Source organism: Sinohyriopsis cumingii, chromosome 17 (genome assembly GCF_028554795.1).
Source record: "Sinohyriopsis cumingii isolate HCF-2022 chromosome 17, ASM2855479v2, whole genome shotgun sequence".
Lineage (NCBI taxonomy): Eukaryota > Metazoa > Mollusca > Bivalvia > Unionida > Unionidae > Sinohyriopsis > Sinohyriopsis cumingii.
Window position 1 is genome coordinate 75,062,456 of NC_142977.1, and position 26,957 is coordinate 75,089,412.

The 26,957-nt window shown below is 34.5% G+C and overlaps 1 protein-coding gene across 3 annotated transcripts in view; it reads left to right on the forward strand.

Moving 5' to 3' along the window:
• LOC149779250 (carboxyl-terminal PDZ ligand of neuronal nitric oxide synthase protein-like) overlaps positions 1 to 26,439 on the forward strand; it is a 139,654-nt gene extending 113,215 nt beyond the window's left edge. For all 3 annotated transcript variants that reach the window (XM_089939835.1, XM_089939834.1, XM_089939836.1), the window contains exons 9-11: positions 13,129 to 13,350; positions 15,889 to 16,074; positions 20,471 to 26,439. In XM_089939835.1, coding sequence (XP_089795961.1) covers positions 13,129 to 13,350; positions 15,889 to 16,074; positions 20,471 to 21,466 — 1,404 coding nt within the window. In that variant the 3' untranslated portion in view covers positions 21,467 to 26,439. The remainder of the gene's footprint in view (positions 1 to 13,128; positions 13,351 to 15,888; positions 16,075 to 20,470) is intronic.
• Positions 26,440 to 26,957: the final 518 nt, after the last annotated feature.

A 26,957-nucleotide genomic window follows, 5' to 3' on the forward strand; every position in this document is an offset into this window, starting at 1 on the left:
GCAGTTAATATCTTCATTTAAAAGTAGCATAATATATTAAAATGTTCTTCTTGTCTAAAAAAGCTGTTAATTCAAGGTAACATAAATTAATAGTTCTTATTCTTAGGCATGAAATGTGAGTGGGGTATTGTTGGCATGCACATCGCAAAACCTTCAAAAACGTTATTTAAATCTTGGTACATATGTTGTTTCGTATTAAAGTAATTCTCTTTCCATATACTCCATTTTCCCACAGTGACAGAATATATTCGTTATCGTTTATGATCTTGTTTTTTTCAGTCTCCCAGCAAAATTTTCGTCAAGTGAACTTGACCTATTTTGGTCAAGTCAAATAACTTTTACTTTTTATTTTAAAGTAATATATCTTCATTTCCTTGATGACATGTTAAAGTTTTGCAATGATTTATACATGTGTTGATAATTATACAGTACTGTAATTTAATTTTGCAGGTGAAACTTTCATAAATGAAATGCCTTGTTATAAAGGAAGTGGTACATGTACTGTGACATGATTTTTTGGCCATTGTCAGGTACCTTGTTTTGTTCAAGGTTAATTTCTCTGTGTCTGTGTTTATCATACAGAATCTATAATTAGCCTATCTATGTTATGGTCTACACAATTACGTCTGTCTTAATAAATTACAAAAAAAAAAAAAGAAAAAAAAGAATACACTTTGTGAAGCCCAAAGCTCTGTCGAAACGATGTTGACCACATTTCCAGTAAATGTCTGTGTTAATGGTATAATAATAACTTTAGTGGTACATGTACATTGACCAATACTTCTTTCAGTTATGAAAACCTGACAGCCAGAAACAGACATCGGGAAAGATAATCGGATTACTTACTGTACCATAATTAAATATTGGTGCTGGAGACATATTAAAATAAAATGTGGTAGCTTGTGACGAGTAAATTTTACATTTTTGCTTTAATTTGTTGTCTGCTGGTCATGTTAGAGGGGTGGCCTTTCTTGAAGGATACTTTTGAACACAAACTCATTGGCGCCAAGATATTCTCGCCATAAAGAGTGTGTGGCTGCTGGTCGGTGGTGGGGGTGGCATTCATGATGGGAACACGGTATTAGAGAAGCTTTCATAAAGTAACCATCTTGTTTGAATTGAAAGGTTATGACACCAGTGAATAATGTATTCAGCCAAGGTTTAAGGGGCTGTCTACCTGTCTATATACCAGAGTTTGCAAAGAACAGTTTAAGAGTTAAGGTAGCAACCAGCCATACTAAAAGCTGTATCCAGGATGTGGGTGTACCTCAGGCCAACATATTGTCATTCTTTTCTACAATCAAGGACTTGACTAGTCCTTGTATGTCAGGGACTTTTTTGATCAGGTATGGACCAGAGAGGATGCATAATGTTGAACTTAAACCACATATATGTTTACATCAGTTAATTTTCACCACATATATGCTTAAAAGAGTTCAGAACGTCAACCACATATATGCTTAGAAGAGTTCAGAACTTCAACCACATACATGCTTAAAAGAGTTCAGAACTTCAACCACATATATGCTTAAAAGAGTTCAGAACTTCAACCACATATATGCTTAAACCAGTTCAGAATTTCAACCACATATATGCTTAAAATAGTTCAGAACTTCAACCGCATGAATGCTTAAGAGTTCAGAACTTCAACCACATATATGCTTAAACCAGTTAAGAATTTCAACCACATATATGCTTAAAAGAGTTCAGAACTTCAACCACATGTATGCTTAAACCAGTTCAGAATTTCAGGCACATATATGCTTAAAATAGTTCAGAACTTCAACCACATGTATGCTTAAAAGAATTCAGAACTTCAACCACATATATGCTTAAAAAAGTTAGAAATTAACCACATATATGCTTAAACCAGTTCAGAATTTCAACCACATATATGCTTAAAATAGTTCAGAATTTCAACCACATATATGCTTAAAAGAGTTCAGAACTTCAACCACGTGTATGCTTAAAAGAGTTCAGAACTTCAACCACATATATGCTTAAAAGAGTTCAGAACTTCAACCACATATATGCTTAAACCAGTTCAGAACTTCAACCACATATATGCTTAAAAGAGTTCAGAACTTCAACCACATATCTGCTTAAACCATTTCTGAATTGCAACCTCATATATGCTTAAAAGAGGTCAGAACTTCAACCACATATATGCTTAAAGAATTCAGTACTTCAGCCAAATATTTGCATAAAAAAGTCAGTACTTAAACCACACTTATGTTTAGAAGTGTTCAGAAATGATCAGAAAAAAAAACAGGTTCAAATTTTCCAAATCTAACACTGCAGGTTATGTGTATAGTGTACATCAAATTCATAATGACCCGAAATTCTATCTGACTTCTTTTATTCCAACTTGTTTTGGACTGTAAACTAGCATTCCTTTTACATATTAGATACGTAAAGGACAGATGTAAAAATAAAATAGAGATTGGAGAGTGGACTAGATGTTCTTACTCTGGTTACACAGGAAATTAGAAAGACCTAAACTTGACCATGGCTCAACTGTGTATGGACCAGCTTGCAGCTTACTGTAGATGCTTGATAGATCCATATTCAACCATGGCTCAGCTGTGTATGGACCAAATCACAGCTTACTGCAGATGCTTGATGTGACAAGCAGCCAGGGACTTGGACTTTGTCTGGAAGCATTTAGACTTTCCCCATAAATAAACTGTGTTGAAGCAAATCAGTCTGCACTTATCTCAGGGCTCTTCAGTGTTCTTCCAATCTGTCTTTTTATCCATCTAGTTCTGCATATGATGTAGTCTCCATTTACCGATTTCAAATACCACATAGAAACCTGTTTTTGAAGGAAATATTACATTTACTGATGTTTCTTTTTTTTAAAAAAAATGTTTGTTTCAATGTCATTTATTGAGTGATGTTCATTTTTGAATTATAAAACTTATTAATAGGACACATCTGTTTCAACTATAACCTTATAACCAAAGAAGGTTACTGTGACCTATCATTTATGATTTACGTAGGTTAAATATTTGTTCAGTTCATGACCACATAGATATTTACATGCTGCATGCATCTTGGCCTACAACAAATACTGTTTGTGAACAGTTCAGTCGGAAGTAGGAATAAACATTTATTCATTGGTAAATGTGACCTATATATGACTACTCATTTTATGTTGTAATAGGTTACTCTTAATAGGTTAACTGTGCATTGTACATGTGGATTGGTTTAGGAACTGGATGAGTGGAATGCATGCTTTTCATGTGAGTCCTCAGCTGTAGTGGCAGATCAAGGCAATTACATATGCATGAACAATATCTGCTTCTAAGAATGGCTGCCACTTCAAGGTCACTCAAAGCAGGGTCTGAAATTAACCCTTATTTGGTTACATGCAATCATGAAATTTGCAAATGGATCATGAATCCATTGGATCATATAATGTTTTCCCTGGTTGCTGTGATAAGTTAACAAAAAGCTATATCTAATAAGTCATTAGGTTGCATTTCCTTTGATGAGATCTGTTTATTATGTTAATTGAATACCTGCCAAGTCATGTACTTGAAAAGTTGCCATGAATGACTCTGGAAATGGCCATGTGTTGTTCCATGCATGAAGTAAACAAGAGTGCTGATTGTTAAAACAGCATGCTTGATGAAATAGACTGGTACACTGATTGTTAAAACAGTGTGCATGCTGAACTAGACTGGTATCTTGACCCAGTGTACAAGTTCAGTACTGACAATATTAAGTGTGATAGGGCATATGGCATTTGGAAAAGGTCATTATTGGCCTTCTCAACAAATAATGCAGAATTATACCAAAGAACGGGTTTTATTGTTATGTTGTTGTTGATAAATATTCATTGCATTGCAATTAGAAAGATGTAGAAGTTCTTGCTGGTGTACTGCTGCCAGTGAAAAACAAAATATTAGATGATGGCAAGAAAAACATACAGAAATATCAGAAATTAGGATGATGACAGGAGAGAGTGCATTTGTAAATGTAGTCAAGAGAAAAAGGTGCTAAAGTGTCACAGAGCTTGAGAAAACTGATATGAATGATTGAAATATGTCCCCGACCAGGATGTGATGTTGTGCACTTTATGCAGAGAAATATGAACATGTGGATCAGTAAAGATGGTGATCCAGTGGATCAATGAAAAAAAATCATATTTCAAGCTCTGCTCAATGCTTTTGATTGGCATCAAGTAAAGTCTGTCGTATAGAGATTGATCTGTCATCTAGGGATGGATCTGCCTTCTAGGGATGGATCTGTCATATAGAAATGGATCTGTCTTATGGGGATGGATCTGTCATATGGATCTGTCTTATAGGGATGGATCTGTCATATAGAAATGGATCTGTCGTGTAGGGATGGATCTGTTGTGTAGGGATGGATCTGTCATATAGAGGTGGATCTGTCATGTAGGGATGGATCTGTTGTATAGGGATGGATCTGTTGTGCAGGGATGGATCTGTCATATAGAGGTGGATAGTGGTTATCTTCTTGAAACCATTTAAAGATAAATGTTGCTAAAAAGAATTAAAACTGTATTTATCTCCGGTTTTGGTCAACCCATTATAGTGCCTCAGTTTTTGTATCATAGAAAAGAATGATGTTTTAATTGGTTTATGTGTTTTATGCCCTGTCCAGAATGTACCATCATTATCCTGACTTTACTGTTTTCAGTGGTACATCATGAATCAAAATAACCTGAGACTCGAGATTTCATAAAATTTCTGGACACTGAAAACAATTTATAAGCCATTGGAAAAACTGAAAACAATTTATAAGCCAATGGAAAAAACAATCAAGTTGCAATGTTAACTAAGGAATGTTTTACACATACTCAAAAAAAAATGTGATTAACTAGATCACCATTATACCTGGAACCTGCTTTGGATACCATATATACACACTTATAAGTTGAGTAAAACTGCAAACAATAAATATCCTAATCTGCTGCAGCATAATACACCAGCAGATCGGGGTCTGTCTTGTTTGTTATACTGATTACTCACTAACAAACTGCACAGAAGCGGATTTGCTGCACCTTGTGCTAGCAAGTATATATGCGAGTCTATATGGTACCCCGAGTTCCTTAGGCCCATCCACCAGTTTTTATCTTTTTACTGGTTGAGAGGCCAGTGGTCGCCTGTTACCAAAATCTGAAGATTGTTACATGCATTTATCGGCCTTATCCTTAAATGTTCTGATCATGAACTACATGTAGTATACAGAGAGAGTAAAAACAATTTTACTTTCAACACATCAAGACTCAAAGTATACTTCCTTTCCCATGTTTGAGACCATCAGCTTTTCAGGACTAATCCACATCAGTTAATTCTGCTTACTGTTGCTGTTGTTTTACTCTGTGTGTGTATATGTACATATGTATGTATGTATGTATGTATGTATGTATGTATGTATGTATGTATGAATGCATGCATGTATGTATGGGATTTAATGCCATTTTTCATCACAAGATGGGCTGTACATGGTGGCCAGTATAACTGGTGGAGGAAGAGCCTGGGAAAACCCCAGGAAGAACCACCATCCCATGGAAAGCTATTGGCAAGCATTCTTATTTACCAACATTGGCCGAGCCCAAGACTTGAAATTATGTATTTGTGTATGTATGTCTGTCTGTGTATGGGTGTATGCATGTATATGGTTAACAGCATGTCAGCACAATACTGGCTATATAGTGCTAATTGAATTTTGAAAAATATAAAGATAGCAAATTGCCAAATAAACCTTCACTTTGAAAAGGGGCCAACTTGTCAAAGTCAGGATCACTTTTGTTAGAATTTATTTTCTGCATGATAATTATTGGTACAGTGGCTGCTGGAGTCTACTAAAAGCTTCATTTAGGTGAGCTATGTAATAGTTGATTAGGTTCTGGGTTTTTTTTTAGAAAGTAATCTGGTTGTGCTGATTGGCTTCTGGCACCATGTTAATTCAAACACTGGTTAACTGCTCCAATCTAAGTTTATTAAGGATCAGGCAAATCTGATGCAACATTGTTTGCATTGTAATGTGTAGTAACTGTATATACTTGCTTGTAAGATACAACTGCACTAACTAGATATGCTGGTGCTTAATACACCGGCAGATCTGGGTCTGTGCAGTGTTTGGGGTAATCAGTTCCACAAACAAAATATACCCTGATACGCAGCTACATTATGCTATGGCACATCTGGATTTTTTGTTGTGGCAGTTTGACTCCATTTATAAGCAGATGTATACGGTAGGTAGGTAAGCTTAAGGATTTCATACTGCTGTATATATTTACCTGCGTGTGTTGTAATGCTGCTGATATTTTTACTTTATATATGATCTCACTTCTTATAAAACAATAACATTCCACATCACATATGGGTGTCAGTTGGTCTTCATAATTCAGGATATAACAGATCTTGTACTCAGGGTCTACCTAGTTCCAAGAACACAGATAATCTTCATATGCAAACTGGGTTTGAGATTCTGACATTTGATTGGTTACTTCTTTGATGTTAGCCAATCAGAGGTCAAGATATTAGCCAATCAGAGTTTAAGATATTTAGTTGAGTCTGTATTTATGTGTAAGAATATATTTATAGTCTTGGGGCTGGAATGCATGGTTAGGGCTATCATATTCTGAAATAAGGTAGCCCAGTTGCTATGGTATAACATCAGTAGCCCAGTGGCTATGGTATAACATCAGTAGCCCAGTGGCTATGGCATAACATTACTAGCTTGCTTCAAATTTTATTTTTATCTGCCTTGGCATAGTCTCATCTTAGTGATTACTATGGTACAGGCATGTCCGTTTGTACATGAATATATCTGCCACCACCCTAGATTAATCTCAGTGTTAAAGTTTTTAGCTCACCTGGCAGTGAGGTCAAGTGACTGTTGTTGTCCCTTTATTGTCTATTCACAATTGCTTCTTCTCAAAATCTGCTCAACAGAATCTAACCAACTTCGAGAAAAATCATTGTCATGAAGCTGATTTAAATGTGAGAAAAATCATTGTCATGAAACTGATTCAAATTGGAGAAAAATCACTGTCATGAAGCTGATTCAAATTTGAGAAAAATCATTGTCATGAAGCTGATTCAAATTTGAGAAAACCCAAATGTGAGAAAAATCATTGTCATGAACTGATATAGTTTTGAGAAAATTCATTGTCATAAAGCTGATTCTAATTTGAGTAAAATCATTGTCATGAAGCTGATTCAAATTTGAGAAAACCCAAATGTGAGAAAAATCATTGTCATGAACTGATTCAAATGAGAAAATTCATTGTCATGAAGCTGATTCTAATTTGAGTAAAATCATTGTCATGAAGCTGATTCTAATTTGAGTAAAATCATTGTCATGAAGCTATTTCAAATTAGAGAAAAATCATTGTCATGATTCATATTTGTTCAGAAGATAATGATCTGCTGTGAAGTGTGGCTATCATTATAAAAAATATAGATACAGCTTTAAATGACTTCTAAGATCTGCTTAACAGAATTTGACCAATTTTCCAAGTATGCTTACCATATCTATCAATAGAAAAACCTAAAATTAGCATAACATGGGCTGATCTGTAGAATTTGACAAGATTGATTGAAGCTATCCTTGCATGAAGTGCTTTCAATTTCTTCAAATAATGCAGATATGCCATCCAATCTTGTTACTGTAAATGAAAATATCAAAGGATACAAAAAGCTTTCATCAGATTTTGTTACTATAAATGAAAATATCAAAGGATACAAAAGGCTTTCATCAGATTTTGTTACTATAAATGAAAATATCAAAGGATACAAAAGGCTTTCATTAGATCTTGTTACTGTAAATGAAAATATCAAGGATACGAAAGGCTTTCATCAGATTTTTTTACTATAAGTGAAAATGTCAAAGGATACAAAAGGCTTTCATCAGATCTTGTTACTATAAATGAAAATATCAAGGATACAAAAGGCTTTCATCAGATCTTGTTACTGTAAATGAAAATATCAAAGGATACAAAAGACTTTCATCAGATCTTGTTACTGTAAATTAAAATATCAAAGGATACAAAAGGCTTTCATCAGATCTTGTTACTGTAAATGAAAATATCAAGGATACAAAAGGCTTTCATCAGATTTTGTTACTGTAAATGAAAATATCAAGGATACAAAAGGCTTTCATCAGATCTTGTTACTATAAATGAAAATATCAAAGGTTACAAAAGGCTTTCATCAGATCTTGTTACTGTAAATGAAAATATCAAGGATACAAAAGGCTTTCATCAGATCTTGTTACTGTAAATGAAAATATCAAAGGATACAAAAGGCTTTCATCAGATCTTGTTACTGTAAATGAAAATATCAAGGATACAAAAGGCTTTCATCAGATCTTGTTACTGTAAATGAAAATATCAAAGGATACAAAAGACTTTCATCAGATCTTGTTACTATAAATGAAAATATCAAAGGATACAAAAGGCTTTCACAAGATTTTGTTACTGTAAATGAAAATATCAAAGGATACAAAAGGCTTCCATCAGATCTTGTTACTATAAATGAAAATATCAAGGATACAAAAGGCTTTCATCAGATCTTGTTACTATAAATGAAAATATCAAAGGATACAAAAGACTTTCATCAGATCTTGTTACTATAAATGAAAATATTAAAGGATACAAAAGGCTTTCATCAGATTTTGTTACTGTAAATGAAAATATCAAAGGATACAAAAGGCTTCCATCAGATCTTGTTACTATAAATGAAAATATCAAAGGTTACAAAAGACTTTCATCAGATCTTGTTACTGTAAATGAAAATATCAAGGATACAAAAGGCTTTCATCAGATCTTGTTACTGTAAATGAAAATAGCAAAGGATATGGAAGGCTTTCATCAGATCTTGTTACTGTAAATGAAAATATCAAAGGATACAAAAGGCTTTCATCAGATCTTGTTACTATAAATGAAAATAGCAAAGGATATGGAAGGCTTTCATCAGATTTTGTTACTATAAATGAAAATAGCAAAGGATACAAAAGGCTTTCATCAGATCTTGTTACTGTAAATGAAAATAGCAAAACATAAAAAAGGCTTCTTCCCAAGAACTGCTAAACAGAATTTGACCAAATTTGACAGAAAGCATCCTGGTATGAAGCTCTTCAAAATTTGTTAAAATGATGATCTTTCATCAGATATGTCCCTAGTGTTTAAAATAGGAATATTTTAAACAGTGTCTTTACAAGCTAAACATATATTAGTTTACAATACAGGATGTATAAATTTCAGTAAAACAAAGTGATATAGAAGAGTAAAATAATTATAGGTTACTGCATTTGTATGGGAAAATATAAACAAGTTTTTCGAATGGAAATACTGCACGACCTTTGGAGTGCAGTATATCCATCTGACAAAACGAGTTCATATTTTCCCATATAAATGCAGTAACCTTTTTATTATATGTTAATTTTTTAAATTCTACCTAATGCTTAATTATATTAAGAAAATACACGAAACAAAGTAACTGAATGTATGCTGCATTCTAAACTAAATACACAAGCGCATATTCATCATTACACAACAACATATTACTGCACACATAACGTCACCCAGATAAATCTGAACTTAGTCGCACGCTCGACATAACTTTCAAAAATAAATGGTGTGCCTAGTTAAAATTAAAATTTGGAGTCATATTGTGAATAAATGCGCATTGCAACAACTGTTCCATTTGATCTGGAATGAATAGATTTTGGTATTTTTCTTTGATTCTACGAAGTTTCATGATGATGGACTGGATTTATATGTGACAATTCCACATGGAATGCATGGGATTGAAGAAGCGAGGGAGAAGCATGTTGACATCTGCAAATATGTTTCTGTTTCTGTCACTGAATGTTTGAAATCATAATGTGGGAAAAATATGAAGTCTTTCAATTGCAATTATCAATAAGACTCCATGGAATTTAATGCTTATATCATTTTGAGTGCAGTAAGGAGAATGTAATTGCACTTACTGAGATTACAGTACAATTTTGAAATGTGTAATCAAGATTGCGAACATATGACATGGCTCATGTAATTCAGATTGGCAGAACTAAGAAAGGACATTTTGAGGAAAATCAGGATGTTATTTTTGCTATTCTTATCACCAGCTAAAGAAGACAGTATATGACTTGTCACTTGTATTTTATTTGTAACCCTTTCTTGCATCTGTTGTATACTGTAGCTAGCCTATTAATGGTGGAGGAAGAACCCGGGAAAACCCCGGGAATAACCACCGACCCACGAGAAGCTACTGGCAAGCTTTCTCACATACCCACGTTAGCCGAATCCTAGACTCGAACCCATGCAGACAGGTGAGGTGGCAGTGATCCATAACGGAGAGAGCTTTAGACCACTCGACCACTTGGGGCCCCCTCATCCCCGTTAAAAAGCAAACTAACCAAAGCATCTATAAACCTTAACATGGTATTGCCATGTTCAATTGGCTGAGATACTTTTTGTTTCATGTTATTATATGTGAATGCATTTAATATGTACAGTGTCATTAGTCACAAATATTTGAAATTTAAAATTTTATACCTTTAGCTTTTATTAAAATTAAAAAATTAAAAACTTCTGCTTTTCTCATGAAACACTTTCAAATTGAATTACTAAGAAAGAAATGCATGGCTTTGCATATTAAATCCTGATAAATTCAATAGCCAATCAGGGCTGAGAAATAGTGGGAATGAAATCCAAATTTTTCTGTGTATTAATCACTGATGCATCATGACTCTCCTGCATGGGAATTTCAGTAGTTTCAAAGTAATGACTTGGGGCAGGTGTAAAGACAGACCCAGTAATCCATGCTCACTGCATAAATTAACTTCCCTTGTAGTACAAGATAAGTGCATATATACTTCAAGGGTAGGGCTGTGAACAGTTTCCAAGTTATAAGTCCGAATTTAGCCACCAAAAGACATGGAGAGACACAGGAGCCAATGCTAGATGCATAAATGATCACCTTTAATACCAAGAAACCATGTATTATATTTTCTGCATGATTTTGGACAGTAAAATATTTTTTTTTTTCTATCTGAAAATATGCAAAGATAATCTAGTGAGTGTTTGTAAAGAAGTGAATAAAAATGCAGGTCTGGCAGCCAAAGCCAGATGCACACTATTTGGCTATACCTTGAGTCATATGGCAAAGTAATTACATGGCATGTGTACATTAATGAATTAAAACTGACATTATTTGCCATGTTTTGACTATTTTTTTATTTCGTTTCTTAAGAAAACAACTTAAGAAATGAAGCCATGTTCATATGTGTGTATATGTATTTTTTTTTGTTGACAAAGAAGATTAATGACAACAGTATTAAGTATTGATTTGCATTCACAAAGTAACGTGAGGTATGAAGGTGAACAATGTTTGGCCCACTCAGGCCTCATGTTTATTTACATTATATTTCAATAAGCTGAAGGAAAGGCTTGACATGAAGACCATGGCTGGTTATTTTTTTTTATAAGCTGGTCAATACAGAATATGCATTGTTAAAATTATTCATCTGGTTTCTGTACAATAGCATTTGTTCTTTCATCAGAAACTTGGACAGACTTTGTGGATGACTTGCATTTATTGTCAGAAAGAAGCCTTTTGATTTTGGGATCAGAGGGTCAGAGGTCAAAGCTGTTGGAAAAAATGATGATTTATGCACATTTCATAGTTTTGGACATGTACCTTCACCAAAGTTTGTGGATGGCTTTCATGTTTATGTTAGGTTAGAAAGAATGCTATTGATTTTTGGATCAAAAAGTTCAGAGGTCAAGGTCACTGACCAAAGGATGATTTGACCAAAGTTCATGGGAGGTTGTCTTGCACATAAAGTGAGGAAGAGGCCGATTGATTTTAAGGTCAGGAGATCAATGGTCATGTCATTTTGACTTGAAATAACTTTGTTCAAGAGTAATTTCTTTGACCAAATTTTATGAATTGCATGCAGTTAGAGTCGGAAAGGAACACAGAAATTGGGAGTTCTGAAGGTCAGAGGTTGAAGTCATCACATGCATAATAAGAACATATTTGTTTCTCCACTTTAAGTTTAGTTCAAAGCCAGATACCTTTACTGTTTTTTCAAGGTCATTGATACCACTTGATCAGTAATTGTCCATGTGAGCCATGCTCTACTGGTGCCAAGAGAGCAGACTATTAAACACAGGTTGGACATATGACATATTGTACACAGTACTCTTTTCAGAACATACCATATATGTCCCCTAATTAATACCCCCACTATAATGTCCCACTCCCATTTGTAAGAACAGAAATTTTAAATTTTCCAAGAATCATCACTATTCTGTAACTTCATTGTTACGGTGTACATATCAGTGTTTAAACTATTTAAGTAACAGAGAGAAATGTGGTGTTAAACATGACACAATAGCTGAGTGGCAAGTTCAAAGATTTGTTTGTCCAACTTCATCCAAATGCTGAGTGGGAAAATGTGTTGATCGATTGATAATCTTAAATATGCTGATATATATGACTGAATTTAGTGGCAGAAAGACCTTCTGATGTAGATGTTATCATTATAAAAGTACATGAAAAAAACAACTTCAGCTTCATTATTGTGCTCCAATATATATGCCCTTCTCCTTTAGAAAAAGAAATGCTCATGGTGGGCATTAGTTAGGGAATATATGGTTGCTATAATAACATTTCACAAAGAAGATAAACTATTAGTGGCTAATAACAGCAGAAAAGGGAAGACGGAGAGCTGTTTAAATATTTTTTGATATTGTGCTCCTCTTGGCTACTGTATTTATGTTGGGCTTCCCATTTAGGTTATGTTTCTGGTAGCCCAGGTTTCTGGTAGCCCACTGGATTACCATATGATATTGAAATTTGTTTGAACCTGGAGTTGAAAGAAATTGAAGAAGTTGATGGAAAGAAACAAATCTTGGATGGAATATTCCCAATTCATGCACCAATTGGAACTGTGAGCTGTAAAGTTGCACTTTTGATATTGATATATGGTATCAGAATACTGATTACTGTTTTGGATTAGTAGACCAGTTACTTAATGATCTCATTGTCATTCCTTACAAGAAAGTTCAGCTGGACAGTTCTTGTGTTATGTCAGATAGGAAGATTATTATATCATTATTTCCGTTTCTTGCAGAACCAAATTGGAGGTACCACCATATCCTCGCCAATTAGTCCCTCCTCTCTCCTTGATGACACTGTCCCAGACACGCAGATGCCCTTGACCTCTCACCATCAGCTGCAGTTACTACGGCAACAGGTGGAGCATCACCAGCAGCAAACCCAGGTTGCTATAGCACAAGTCCAACTTCTAAAAGATCAGCTTTCTGCAGAAACCTCAGCTAGGATAGAGGCTCAGGTAAGATGTAGGGATAGATCTACAGATTAGCTGTGTGTTTGAATTTTTTGGCACAAATACATTGATGAAAAAATGCATGAATAATTTTAAATGCATTGATAATATTCAAAACAGTTTAATTTTTGAAGCATTTAGTTCCTAAGTCCTCAAACAGTTTTTGTGAGGGTGCATGTGATCAATGCAGACTGTACAAAAAGGTAAAGTTCCAGATGTTCCATGCACATTTGAAATGATGGAATATAACCAAATGAGAACACTTATTTGCTAGCATCATCGAATTGAGTACACCCTGAGATTGTCTGTTCACTAAGCCATGTATTCATTTTGTCATGCTGTATATTTTCAGTTAAGGTTCTAGTTTGGTATGATTATTTTTTTTGGGTTTGTAAAACAGTCTCAGTATCTAAATGCAGTGTGCATTTATATATTTTACCTCATTTAATTTTTTTAAAAATAAAGAATAAAAAGAAACTATTTAAAATGGGGATAAAATACTTTTCTAACTTCAGAGTAAACAAACTTTCATGCCTACCTATCCCCTTGGGTTCGCAGTTGCAAAAAAATGAGTTTTTCTTACACCATCATTTAACATCCAGTTAGTGGTTTAATTTTCATGCCCATTTTATAAGGTACTGTACATAGGAAATGTTAACTAAGTGAGTATAAGGTATTGTGCATGTTGATTGAATATTAGGTATTATGCATAGAAACGACTGGCTGAGTATAAGAAGACTACATGCACAAATTTCCACATGGTTTAATATTGGTGACTTTCATTATGTGGTCATGCATCACACACGATAGTCCTTGCAAAATGGTAAGAATGAAAAACAATTTTGTTGAATTAAAAATTGCAAAATACTTTAGTAACTTATAAATTTTCTCATATATAATGCATATAGTTAAGATCATTAAGTTGACAGATTCTGTCGTGAAAGAGTACCATATTTTCCCGCATATATCCCGCGGGTTATACCAGATTTTACAAACCCCGCGGGGTGGGTGGGTGTGCGGGTTATATAAGGGTGCGGGCTATATCACAAATTTTTTACACGTAATAATACTTCGCCCATATTAATAATGGCAGAATGGGGAAGGTCAAGCTTCTGAATTTACCTGGCGACGAATTCACGAAAATCATCCATCTTCTTCTCCCAATTCTCGGGTAGACGTTGGCCGACGGTCGTTCGTGTTCTGACTGACAATTGGTTCCTCTTCATAAATTTATATACCCAATGCACTCCTCCTTTAAAATCATCAATGAGCTTCTCTGCCGCCATGCGTTTGGCCTTCAGTTTGATGGCAACTGTCGAGACTGGTTGGTTGTTTTCCCGCTTGGCCACGATCCACTGCTTCAGGTCAGCTTCAAGGTGAGGACATTTTGCTTTAGGTCTGCGATGAGCATGTTTTCGTGGATTCATCTTCTCCAATGTTCCTTTTTCTTTTCTCCAACCTTGGATTACACTCTCATCAATATCAAATTTTCTGCCTGTGGCTCTATTGCCATGCACTTCAGCATACGCAATGGCAGTTAGCTTGAAGTCGGCTGTGTAAGACTTTCGTTTCAGCATTTTTTAAATTAAACAGAAAGAAATTATTTAAACTCGAATCTACAATTAAAAAGAATACAAGATTATTTAAAAATGTCCGCGTTTATGCAGCCTGTAGTTGAGGCACAGCTCCTATAGACAGCCTACGCGCACAAGCACTGTGTACCAAGCCTGAATACCGGTAGTTAATTGACGTCATGCGAGCTACATTTGAAATTGACAATTGTGGCATTCAGCCTCAGGACCTCACACCATTGCATATCCGGCTCACAAGTACCTGGCTTCAAAATTCAAATCTGCCGGCTGCCAGCCGGAATATAGTGGAGGCAGGGTGACTAACTTGAACTGATGCAGAGGGATGAATATGGACCGGGGCCGACTGACTTGATAGCGTAAATACAAATTTGCATGTTGGGCGGGTGAGTGAAAATGTAGTAGTTGTAGTATCGTTTGTCATCCACGTGTGAGCATTGACGAATTCGGTCCTTCTAAAAACAGTAATGGTAGACAATGTGAACATACACAAAAAAGTTCATCCATCTATGGTTGCGGGTTATACAAAGGTGCGGGTTATGCCAACGACTTTTTACACAAAACCCCAAAACCCGCGGGCTATATGAGGGTGCGGATTATCTGCGTCTGCGGGATATATGCGGGAAAATACGGTATTTATAACTTACTGCATTTGTATGGGAAAATATGAAGGAGTTTTGTCGGATGGCTATACTAAACTCCCAAGGTTGTGCATTATTCCATCCAAAAAACTCGTTCATATCATACAAATGCAGTAACCTATAAATACTAATTTTAGGCACACATGTCATGCATGTGCATGCAATATCAAGGTGTTCAGTATCATAGAATACTGCATGATTGTGACTGTGAAGTTAATGGAGAAAAAAAGGAGTATATTATAAGTACAAATATCAGACTGTTGTATTTTAGCCATTTGATATGTTCATTACAAATATAATCAATTTATTTTCAGGCCCGTGCTCACCAACTTCTTCTTCATAACCGAGACTTGCTGGACCACATGTCTCAGCTTTTGAGTCGTATCCAGGAGCTCGAGATAGCTCGTCAGTCTGTGCATTCGTCGTCTTCTTCAGGCAGTAGGGAGATTACACCAAAACAGTCTCAACATAATGGATCTAACTCACTGGTCATACCGAGTGTAAGCCGCCTCACTACACTGATACAAACACTGTTGAACACTTCATAACACATTACAAATACTGTCGATCACTTCATTACACTGATACAAACACTGTCTTCATTTCACTACACTTCAACACTTATTTTAAATCAATTTCTTTATTTCCCATTTTTGTTCTAGTAGCAGGAGTGTGACGATACAACCATTATCATATACAAATCAAGCTGCTGTTGTTAGTGTTCAAACCTTGTGAAAAAATCCAGACTTGGATCTTTTGCTAGGATTGCGGTTAAGTTTGTTAGCTTGTGGAACACTGGATGAAGTAAATCTATAACCATGTTACAAGTTCAAGTTAAAACTAACAAAAGTGTTCTAATTTATCACTCCACAATCTCCGATTACTGACAGAACAGCTCACATATCTGACCCGGTCAATAGTTCACATCCAGTATGTACTGATGAATCTTATGCACAGTGTGCATTTGCAACATTGGTCAATGCCAGAAAGTGAAATTTTATGGCAGATAGAAAATAATACAAAAACTGAAAAGGTTTATATGATTTATTCAACCATTAATCAAACTGCAAATCGGGTTTTGAAACTTTCGATTTGAATTTGCTTGTCAGCCACACTTTGAGTTGGAAACTGACATGGTGAATTCCTGCTGGAACATGAGCTGGTGATTCTGCGAGTCCTTCACAACACAGAACCCAACTGAAAACCATTTTACATTGCTAGACACTGCAAATTTCTCATCCCTTAGTGACAGCAGTAAGGCCATATCCTACTTGTTCAAATGTACAGGAATATCCTTTTCATTTTTTGGGTCACCTTATCACACTGACATGCACTGTACATTCCACAACACTCATACTGCCTGTCTATCATCTCCTATAGGAGGGTTACACTTAGCAGTTTCAGTATAGTGAAAATACCTGCTTTACATTAGAGTTACTGTCAAGTGTGCTGAAAAATGGCATTAAACCCTACAACAACAACAACAACATTGATCATATTTACATATTAGTTGGATAAACCACTGATACATGTTGGATACTTTACTTATGTGACCTACATACAGTGCAACCCTGCTATAATGCGGTTGTGGCGTGGCTTCCGAAAATTTTTATATTCATTCGCACATGAAAAAATATTTGCTGTTCAAAGTACATGAAATAGTGAATAAAAAATTTATTATCATTATGGGGAAGAGATCGCGTATGAATTCAAATTTAATATGATTGTGGCATGGTTCCTGAAATTTTAAATACATGTATGTGTATATTTCTTGTACCAGGAAAAAATATTTTTTTAAGTACGAGAAATAGTGTGTAAAATGTTTATTATCATTGTAGGGAAGAGTTCGCATATAAATATTAATATAATACTATCGTGGCTTAGCTTCAAAAATTTAACAATATCACCAGGTTCTTGAAGTATTATGCCAAAATAAACATTATCAGACATGTTACCAGTAAATAATGTCTGCTTTATTAGCTGGAAATTGAAATGGTATGAAATTGTACATGCGTTCAGCTTCAAAATTTTTTTTTATATAAAAGTGTCTCGCTGCCATTGCAGGCCTACTGCACTTAGTTCTTGGGTTTTACATGTGTATGGGGTTTACTTATGAACTCATTATTAATTTCCTATTTTTTTATAAAATATTTTACCTTTATGGTAATGCAAGTTCACAAATGCAATTCGTTCTCTGCACTTTGCGCAAAGAAAAAAATTTAATTTTGGAAGAGATCGTGTATGAATTCGAGTTTGATACAATATATAATGTGATCCTGGCATGGTTCCTGAAATTTTAAATACATGTACATGTATTTTTCTCATACCCGGAAAAATACTTTTTAAAAGTATGAGAAATAGTGTGTAAAACATTTATTATCATTTTGGGGAAGAGTTGGAATATGAATTCGAATATAATATGATCGTGGCTTGGCTTCTGAAATTTAACAATTTCACCAGGTTCTTGAAGTGTTATGCCAAAATAAACATTATTGGAAATGTTACTTGTTACTGATCCATGAGTAAAGCCAGTAAGTCGTCTTTGTGATTGTCTTCAATTAATTCTGTATACCATCGTTGCTCAAACAATAGCCGACATGTGTTTCTTTAACTGCATACACAAACAAGCAGCAGACAATACGGTGGTTGATAAAAGATTCTCACAATTTAATAAACATCAAAAAACGAAAGCTGCCAACATGTTTGCTGGGCTTGGCAGTGTTATTAGACGCAATCATTTGACCAGTAAATAATGTCTGCTTTATTAGCTGGAAATTGAAAGGGTATGAAATTGTACATGCATTCAGCTTTACATATTTTTAAAAAATTGATTTGTGACCATTGCAGGCCTACTGCACTTCTCAGGTTTTACATGGGTATGGTGTTTGTTTATGAACTCGTTATTAATTTCCTATTTTTTATTAAAATATTTTACCGTTATGGAAAAGCAAGTTCACAAATGCAAATTGTTATCTGCACTTTGCGCCATGATTATTATAGTAGTTTTCACATGTTTCTTTCAATATTCACAAAATCTGAAGTAAAAGTTATATGCACACTGAAAGCATGTGTTGATTGGTAATTATTCTTGTTGTAGTCATTCAAATGAATAGGCGTATAAGCGCTAATTATTGGAAATTTGCAATGGATAAATGTACATGGAAATGCATATAAGAAAATTTTAGGAGTATGAAATTTGTGCAGACACTGTTCATAGACCCTGGAACGTAATGAACTGTACATGTGCTTCGTCTTTCTTAACCTAATTTTGCTGCTAATTTTTCCATTTATTTCAGACACATAATGATGTGTGACAAAATTATTGAATAGTTTAAATATGTATGCAATATTTGCAATGGAATTACATATTTTATGGATTAATTTCAAGCCTCGATGGTATGATATCAGACAGCAAGTAAACGGTGTTGATGCTCTTTTCATGCCGTATGTTAGACGTTGGATTCAGACACGATGATCAGGGGAAAAAATATTGAATATTGTAAATCTGTGTGCAATTTTTCAATGGAATTACATGCATTATAGATGAACTGAGTGCCACGACGGCATGATAGTAAACGGTGTTGATACCTATTCATCATATACATTAGACATGAATACACGTATATATGCCAATGAATTGTTCTCTCAAAAAAGTAAAATACTGTAAAACCCCTCATTAACGCGACCCCGATATTAACGCGATCTAATTTTGTGGACCCCAATTATCGCGTTAAAGTGGGGTTCAACTAAATTTTATTAGTATAGTTGTTCAGTTAGTCAGTTATTAAAAGTTGCTAATTTTGTGTCGTTGATATAGATTTCAGACACTAACTGCCATTTTTGACAATAAAAATATAGATATATCAGGTTTAATTTTGATCAAGATTTTCATCATGTTCAACTTATAAGGGCCAATTCTTTTGGTACTTTGTAAAAAAAAAAAAAGTCGAATCCATATGTGATCCTGCATTATAAGTAGATCACAGCTTATCAAAGGAAAGTTGTATATGTTTTAAAACATTATATTAATAAACGTTTAATTCATTCAGATATACTAATACTTATTTTGAATCAGTAATCCATGTCTCATCTTCCTCTGGCAGCAGGTCACATGCAACCAGTCCACATTAGAGTAACCATCATCCATATCTCATCTTCCTCTGGCAGTGGGTCACATGCAACCAGTCCACATTACAGTAACCATCATCCATATCTCATCTTCCTCTGGCAGCAGGTCACATGCAACCAGTCCACATTACAGTAACTATCATCCATATCTCATCTCCCTCTGGCAGCAGGCTACTTGTAACCAGTCCACTTTACAGTAACCATCATTCATATCTCATCTTCCTCTGGCAGCAGGTCACATGCACCCAGTCCACATTACAGTAACCATCATTCTTATCTCATCTTCCTCTGGCAGCAGGTCACATACAACCAGTCTCGATTAAAGTTACTATTATTCATATCTCACCTTCCTCTGATAGCAGGTCACAAGTAACCAGTCTAGACCAGAGTTTCTACCCAGCTTGTGGAATATATGCTCAGTCATTTAACTACATTAAAGATCCATTCTTTGTACTGATAGCCACCATCATCATCAGAACCTTTACCCAATGTAAATCACGGATGTCTAATTCGTGCATTGACTAAAGCTCACTGATGTTGAATAGCTTTCTCAGAATACCAAATGGTTCAAATCCCATAGTTGGATCAGCACAGTCAACAGCTGTGGTGTCCCTGGACAAAGCACTCGGCTCCAATTGACTCGGCACTAAATAACCTGTTTGTATTACTATGCCATAAAACACATAGCTAAATCAGCACCTTGTGTTTTATTGATAGAACTGCCCACAGATAATTGATTTAATTTTTTAATTTATGCACATTTTTCAGATGTCAGTCCTGCCTGATCCCACAACACCACAGTGTGGTCCAGTCTATCTGCCCCGCCTCATGGCCATAGATCGGGATGGTTCTTTTCTCTTGTCTCCAGACTCAGTGCCAGTGGGTAACTTAAAGACTTTTGAAACTGATTCTCCTGACAGTGGTCACCGGGAGATGTCTGCTGAAAATCTAGCACAGAATTTGGTGTCCAATAATGGTTCTTATTGGCCAGTTGAGAGTCCATGTGATAGAACATTGTACAGTTATGGTTTCAGCAGCCCTGTCAAATTAAGAAGCCCATATAGTTATGAAATGACAGCTACAATCAGTAGTAACCCCTTTGCTGGGGGTGACACTGAGTTTGAAGTGAACAATTTTGAACAAAGAGCTTCCCCAAAACGGAAAGGTTTTGAAGAGAAAGCAAAGACTATTACTTCCTCACCACCCCTTGATGCTGTTGGCAACAAGTTGGAACTTAAACTGAATGTTACACCCAAAATCAAACCACCTCCCGAATTTCGTAATTCTAACTCTCCACGCCTGTCAAATTCATCAGACGACAGCAATGATGTTGAGAGTAGTTCTGTCAAGGAAAGGACATTCAATGTAAACTCTGACAGCGACTATTACTCGACTCATACTGGAAGTAGCACAAAAACTAATGGAGTTCACAGCTTGGGTGAGGAGTTGTGTTTCCATGACAACCGTGATGTTAAGACAATGTCCAAAACTATCTACCATTTTAAATATCACTATAATGATTTAGGCAATGAGGATTTTTCCAAGCAGGACTTCCTTGATGATGAAGGGGATGAGGAAGAGGACTCACAACCTGCTGCTAGGGAGAGTCACAGTTACCGTGGTAACAGAGAATACTCTTACTCTGATGAAGAAAACACATATGAGGAGGAAGAGGACAACTGTTTGACAAAGCCACCATCACCCCCACCCCCTCCAAGACGGCTTGAAATGGCATTGGAGGATTATGACAACTATGGGCAATAAACTACAAACTTTTACAATTTCAGGCTGATCTGCTCGCTCTGAATGGTCATGTGATACATTTTCCAGTGTATTGTTTCCATGACATCATAAGTTTTCTTAGTCATGAAACTGTGTTCTCTCTTGGTAAATTTACACAGGAGGTTGTTTTTTTTTGTTGTAAATATTTTGTATTGTTGATTTTCAAACATATAATAAACCTAACATTCAGAACTTGCTCATTACTGTATTTCATTGAGGAAAGTCATGGATGATATAAAAATAATTGTTGTGCTTGTTTGTAGCTATCTTTTCATCAACATGTGGCAGATTCCAACAACTTTACTTCCCCAGCAATCTGCTATCAAAATTAATTGTTTTTAAAGTATATACATGTAGCTAGTAAAAATTACCTAGTGTACAATACTTATGTGTGAATTTTTTTTATAGCGCCATTCAAATTCTTAATTCGGCAAATTTGGCTTGAACATATGTTCCCTTTAAATAAACGCAGCCTCAATTTTTGCAAGCTACAGTGAAGAAACCTGCATGGAAAAAAAATCTAGGATAAAGTAATGTTAAATTTTTAATTTGTCAGATGCATTTGTAAAGTACGGTGCATGGAAAGGATGCATACAAGGGCAGACATCTTTGTAGCAAAATTGACCACATATTTTGTATGGAAAAGCCTTTTCTTCTTGCATGTTCTTTTGAAGAAAACTGCAGGAAATAACAGGCATGATTTTGTCTATCAGAAGTGTTGCCAACTCGAATTTAAATTTGTGTGCAGGACCCATGACCTTGAAAAGGTCAAGATACTATGTTCCTAGGAACCCTTGTATTGTCTATGTAAATATTTCTATCCCTATTTATAGTAATGTTGAGTATGGCTGACCCATAAGATGGTAGAGATCTCTTTCCATGGGAAGTAATTCTGAATGGAACAGAAACAGAAAATTATTTGTTGTCACCAAATACTATGTATTTGCCATAAAATGTCAATCAATTAATGTGTATTAGAAATTCCAAAGGAACTCTATCATCTGGGTCTTTTTTTTAGGCCTAATGTGATTGTGTGATTTATAACCTTGTACCTTAATAGTTAAGAAACTCCAAGCTTGGGTCAGTATTGTTAAACACCTTGATGGTTTTCACTCGGCTTGGGAATTTAATAGTATTTGATCATCATTTATCATTTTAATGGTTTAATAATTTGTCCACAGTATGTTTTGCCAAAACCACAGCTGTTTTTCAAATAGCCTGACCAATCAGTATTCTTTGTGGCTTAATTGGTCATCCAAGTGAAACTGACCACATTAATTAATTGGAACAACACTAGTTATCACTATAAATGGACCATTCAGAACTTGTGTATATTATTAAAGTTTTCGTTTGTTGCTAAAGCCCAGAGTCGATAAAAATATCACCATCTGTCAGATTTCAAGATTTGCTTATACTGTCATTCATATATATATACTGAAAATTAATATTACCCATTATGAGGGTAATTGTAAAACGATTTGTACAAAAATTTAATTCTGTGCAAAAAATTAGGTACTGTTGTCTCAGCTCTGGTGATTTGTCAGTTATTCTGCATGTTTTAACATTAGACTGTCTCTTTTTGTGATATATTTGCATATTTTATGTACAGTGATAGGTTTAGATTTGTATATATTTTTGACAGTTTGGCCAGTATATATTGAATTTTAAAGTTTAAATTTTTTTGTATTTATATTTCACTTGTACATAATCAGGCCAAAGTTATATTTGTAACTTAAAATGTTACACCCAAAATCAAACTGCCTCCTGAATATTGTAATTCAAGCTCTCCATGCCTGTCAAATAATTATTATTTATAATATTTATATTAGGCCATAGTCTTTTTAAAAATTAGTAATCTTAGTATACAACAGAATATTACTAATTCTGACATTAGTCATTTTATATTTGGTTATAGCCATATTGATGCATTTGTTGGAAAACATTCTGCCGTTTACTGTTATTTCAGCTGTTTTTTGCTGGGCATCAGTTTTCTTGATTTGGGGACAAACAGGACATTTTTATTGGTGGTTTAATTCATGGCTTAAAAACTACTATTGTTTTCATAGAAAGATTTGTTTGTTGGAGGTTTAAATTTGTGTGATTTGTAGCAACCACTAAATCTGAAAATTGGTATTAGATAAAAAATAGTAAATTCACAGTAAGAACAAATTTAATAAGGATTCTATGAAGATAACTGATGGAAAATACTAATGTTTAGGATGCAGTTTGAAAATATACAATATTTGATTTCATTTATCTCCAGTATTAAAAAATAATATAAAATGAATGAAGACTTTCAAGTAAATTTTAATATTTTGTCCAGCTAGTTGCACAGTTCGCTCAAAGATTAGACTTGTTTACATAGTGTATTTTTTTTTATATCTCTTTCGTTTTGGTATTAAGTACATTAAAATTAAATATTTAAACTAGATGTTGCTAATGTACTAGGGCTATTCCAATTAAATTTAACTGGAAGGTGTGTGGATGGAAAACATCAACTTCTTTTAGGAATATCATCAGTAGAAAAGAAATAATGAATATCATTTTAAAAAGATAAAAATTGACTCCACCCTCTTGCAGAAAAAAGTATTGCATTCCCACACCTCCATTAGATTTAGGTGGAACTGGATCTTCTTTTCAAAATGCTAGTATTGATGTTGTTGTTTTTGATAGTGAAAAAAGGCAATTTCAGAAAATGAAGGTTTTTTAAGACTGTATGAATATAGCCAGACTAAGTTATATCAACTAGCTGTACACAGTGATACTAAGCTGTATGAACTAACTGTACATAGTCATAATAAGCTGTATGAACTAACTGTACAGAGTTATACCAAGCTATATGAACTAGCTGTGACATCTTGTTTAGCTGTATGAACTGTACATGGCCATACCAAGCTGTATGAACTAAGTTTAGTTATACTAAGTTGTATGAATTGTATTCATACTAAGCTGTATGAACTAAATAGATATTCATACTAAGTTGTATAAACTAACTGTACAATCATACTAAGCTGTATGAACTAACTGTACAATCATACTAAGCAATATGAACTTACTGTACAGTCACACTAACCTGTATTAACTAATTGTACAGTCATACTAAGCTGTATGAACTAACTGTACGTAGTCATACTACGCTGCCAGCTTTTGAAATCCTATTAACAGTGGCTTAAAATAATGACAAATCATAATTTGTGAAATAAAAGTAACGACAGTCATAATGGCAAAATAAAATGTTAGTTGATGCTTTGATTCTTTGGGGGTTTTTTTGCAGAAAATTGAACTCGTTGCATGTATAGAAGAAAAAAAAATGAGGTTGCAAGCCCTTTTTGGGAGAAAACTTATGTCAACAATGAAATAAAATAAGTTAGATTTTTGCCATGATTCGTCATCGTAAAAGCAACAGTATTTATTTGCATTTATATTCAGCAGTATTTTTCTTCCCACCTGTATATTTAGGTGCACACAGTGTTGCCCTTATCCTTCCATATGTATGTCTGTCCATATCACACCATGGTTAAATTTATTTTGGTCTATATCAGTTTTAATAAGTGTGGTGGAGCAACTGTGTTCTATTAACACAGTTCTAGTTTTAAGAAACTTTCCTCATGATCATCTGTAGTTAAATTAATTTAATCAAGCCTACTTTTATGTATCACTTTATATTAAAGAAGGAAAGGTAACTCCAGTTTATGTGACAGAAATTAAGTTAAAATATCTGTATTGACTGTACAAAGAATATATTTTATATACTGCAGACATTTATGTTTTATGAAGCATCTAGTAGTTTGTACCCCCTGATCAATTTTAGAAATGAAAAGCTTCATTGATATTAAAAGTTGCACAAAACTTAATATTATTTCAGCCGTAAATTGATAATTGTCACATGGGGGTTCCTAACACCGCCATGTTGTTTGCATTTCCAACTAAGCAAAATGTCTTAAATAATCTTATAAAAATTCCCTAAATTTCTGAACATTTTGGGAGTTCCAACCTTTGAACCTATATTGATTATAGTTAAACTGAATGCCATTTGTATTTGGTTTGGATGCAAATGACTTAGTATATATCCTTTATATATATGTAGTCTGGGAACCTCGTCCTTCACTGAAAATGGACTTTTTCAGGAAACAGAAAAGACAGTGAGCAGTCTCTTTGTTTACATGGAATATTGACTTTTCCATAAACTGGAAAAGGATAGTGAGTGGACTCATTGTCGACATTGAAAACTCCCATTTTGGTTTTGAAACAAGAACGAGATGACCATAATATTTCAATAAAATAACTTTCACACATTTTTTCTTGTAACATGGTCCCTTAGCTTTTAAAAAACAGCATTTGAAAATCAAGTCACCAGTGTTACTTCAATTCTGTGAAAAAATCGCCTGATACGTAGCATAGTTTCATATACATTAATTAACCAGATGGAATAATGTTAAAAAGCACATGCTTTCTATGTATTTTATAGATTTCAAGTGTTGTACATACTCAACAACTGGAATAACAGGAACGCTGAATATCGATTTACTTATAAGGATGGTGTGCTGTATTTCAGACATATTTACTCTTATAGGTTGTTTTTATCATCGGTACCTAATTAATGCATTGTACAATCGTAATCACATTTTACATGGATAAAACAAATTTCAAGTTTTACATTTATTTGTGCCATGTGTTTCAGGTTTGGCTCATGCATTTCAATATGCTCAGTCTGTGTGCAATATGAAACATTTAGTTTTCTTCTTACTGTAAAAGAAATACATGTTTTCAGTGTTTTACATAACTGTGGTTAGATTAAAATATTTGTGTTATTTCCTTGTGTTTAGTCCCCCCCCCATAGTCCTGCCTGAAAAATACTATAATGCTCATATTTTTGTACTGTTCTTTTCATTTTATTTTCTTGCCAAGCAGTTTATTGAAATAAACTTAATGCAGCAAATACTGCACAGTAGATATATCAGTGTTTTCTTTGTTTCCTTTTTTTTTAAAAAGCATTATCATATAGGTACAACCTGGACTTTCCAAATTAATCACAGGACATCAGAATGATTGAATAACCAGGTCACTGAGCTGAAAATGTGGTCTAATTAAGTTAAAATTAAGTTGGTCTAATTTTCATCGGTAGACTAAACTTGTGCAGGGGCAGCTGTCTTTTGATTCTGAGTGTGCGGTGCATGTTAAAGATCACTGGAGCTGACATTGTAATATGTTTAATTTCCACTGTCCAGTTTTTATCAATACTTCATGCATAGTCTACACATGGGGCAGATTTATTGATTCTTATTCCCAAAGATATAGGTCACTGTGGCTAACATTCCCATTTTGGTATAACTTTTAATGACATTGTCACTTCTGTTAGTGTAGACATCAACATAATGTTTATGTAATTAGGTTTGTGACTTAGAATTTTTGTTTTGGAATATGGCTCAGTGTGTTAGGCATAATATAGCTTTCTTCAGAACTCTTGTGAGAC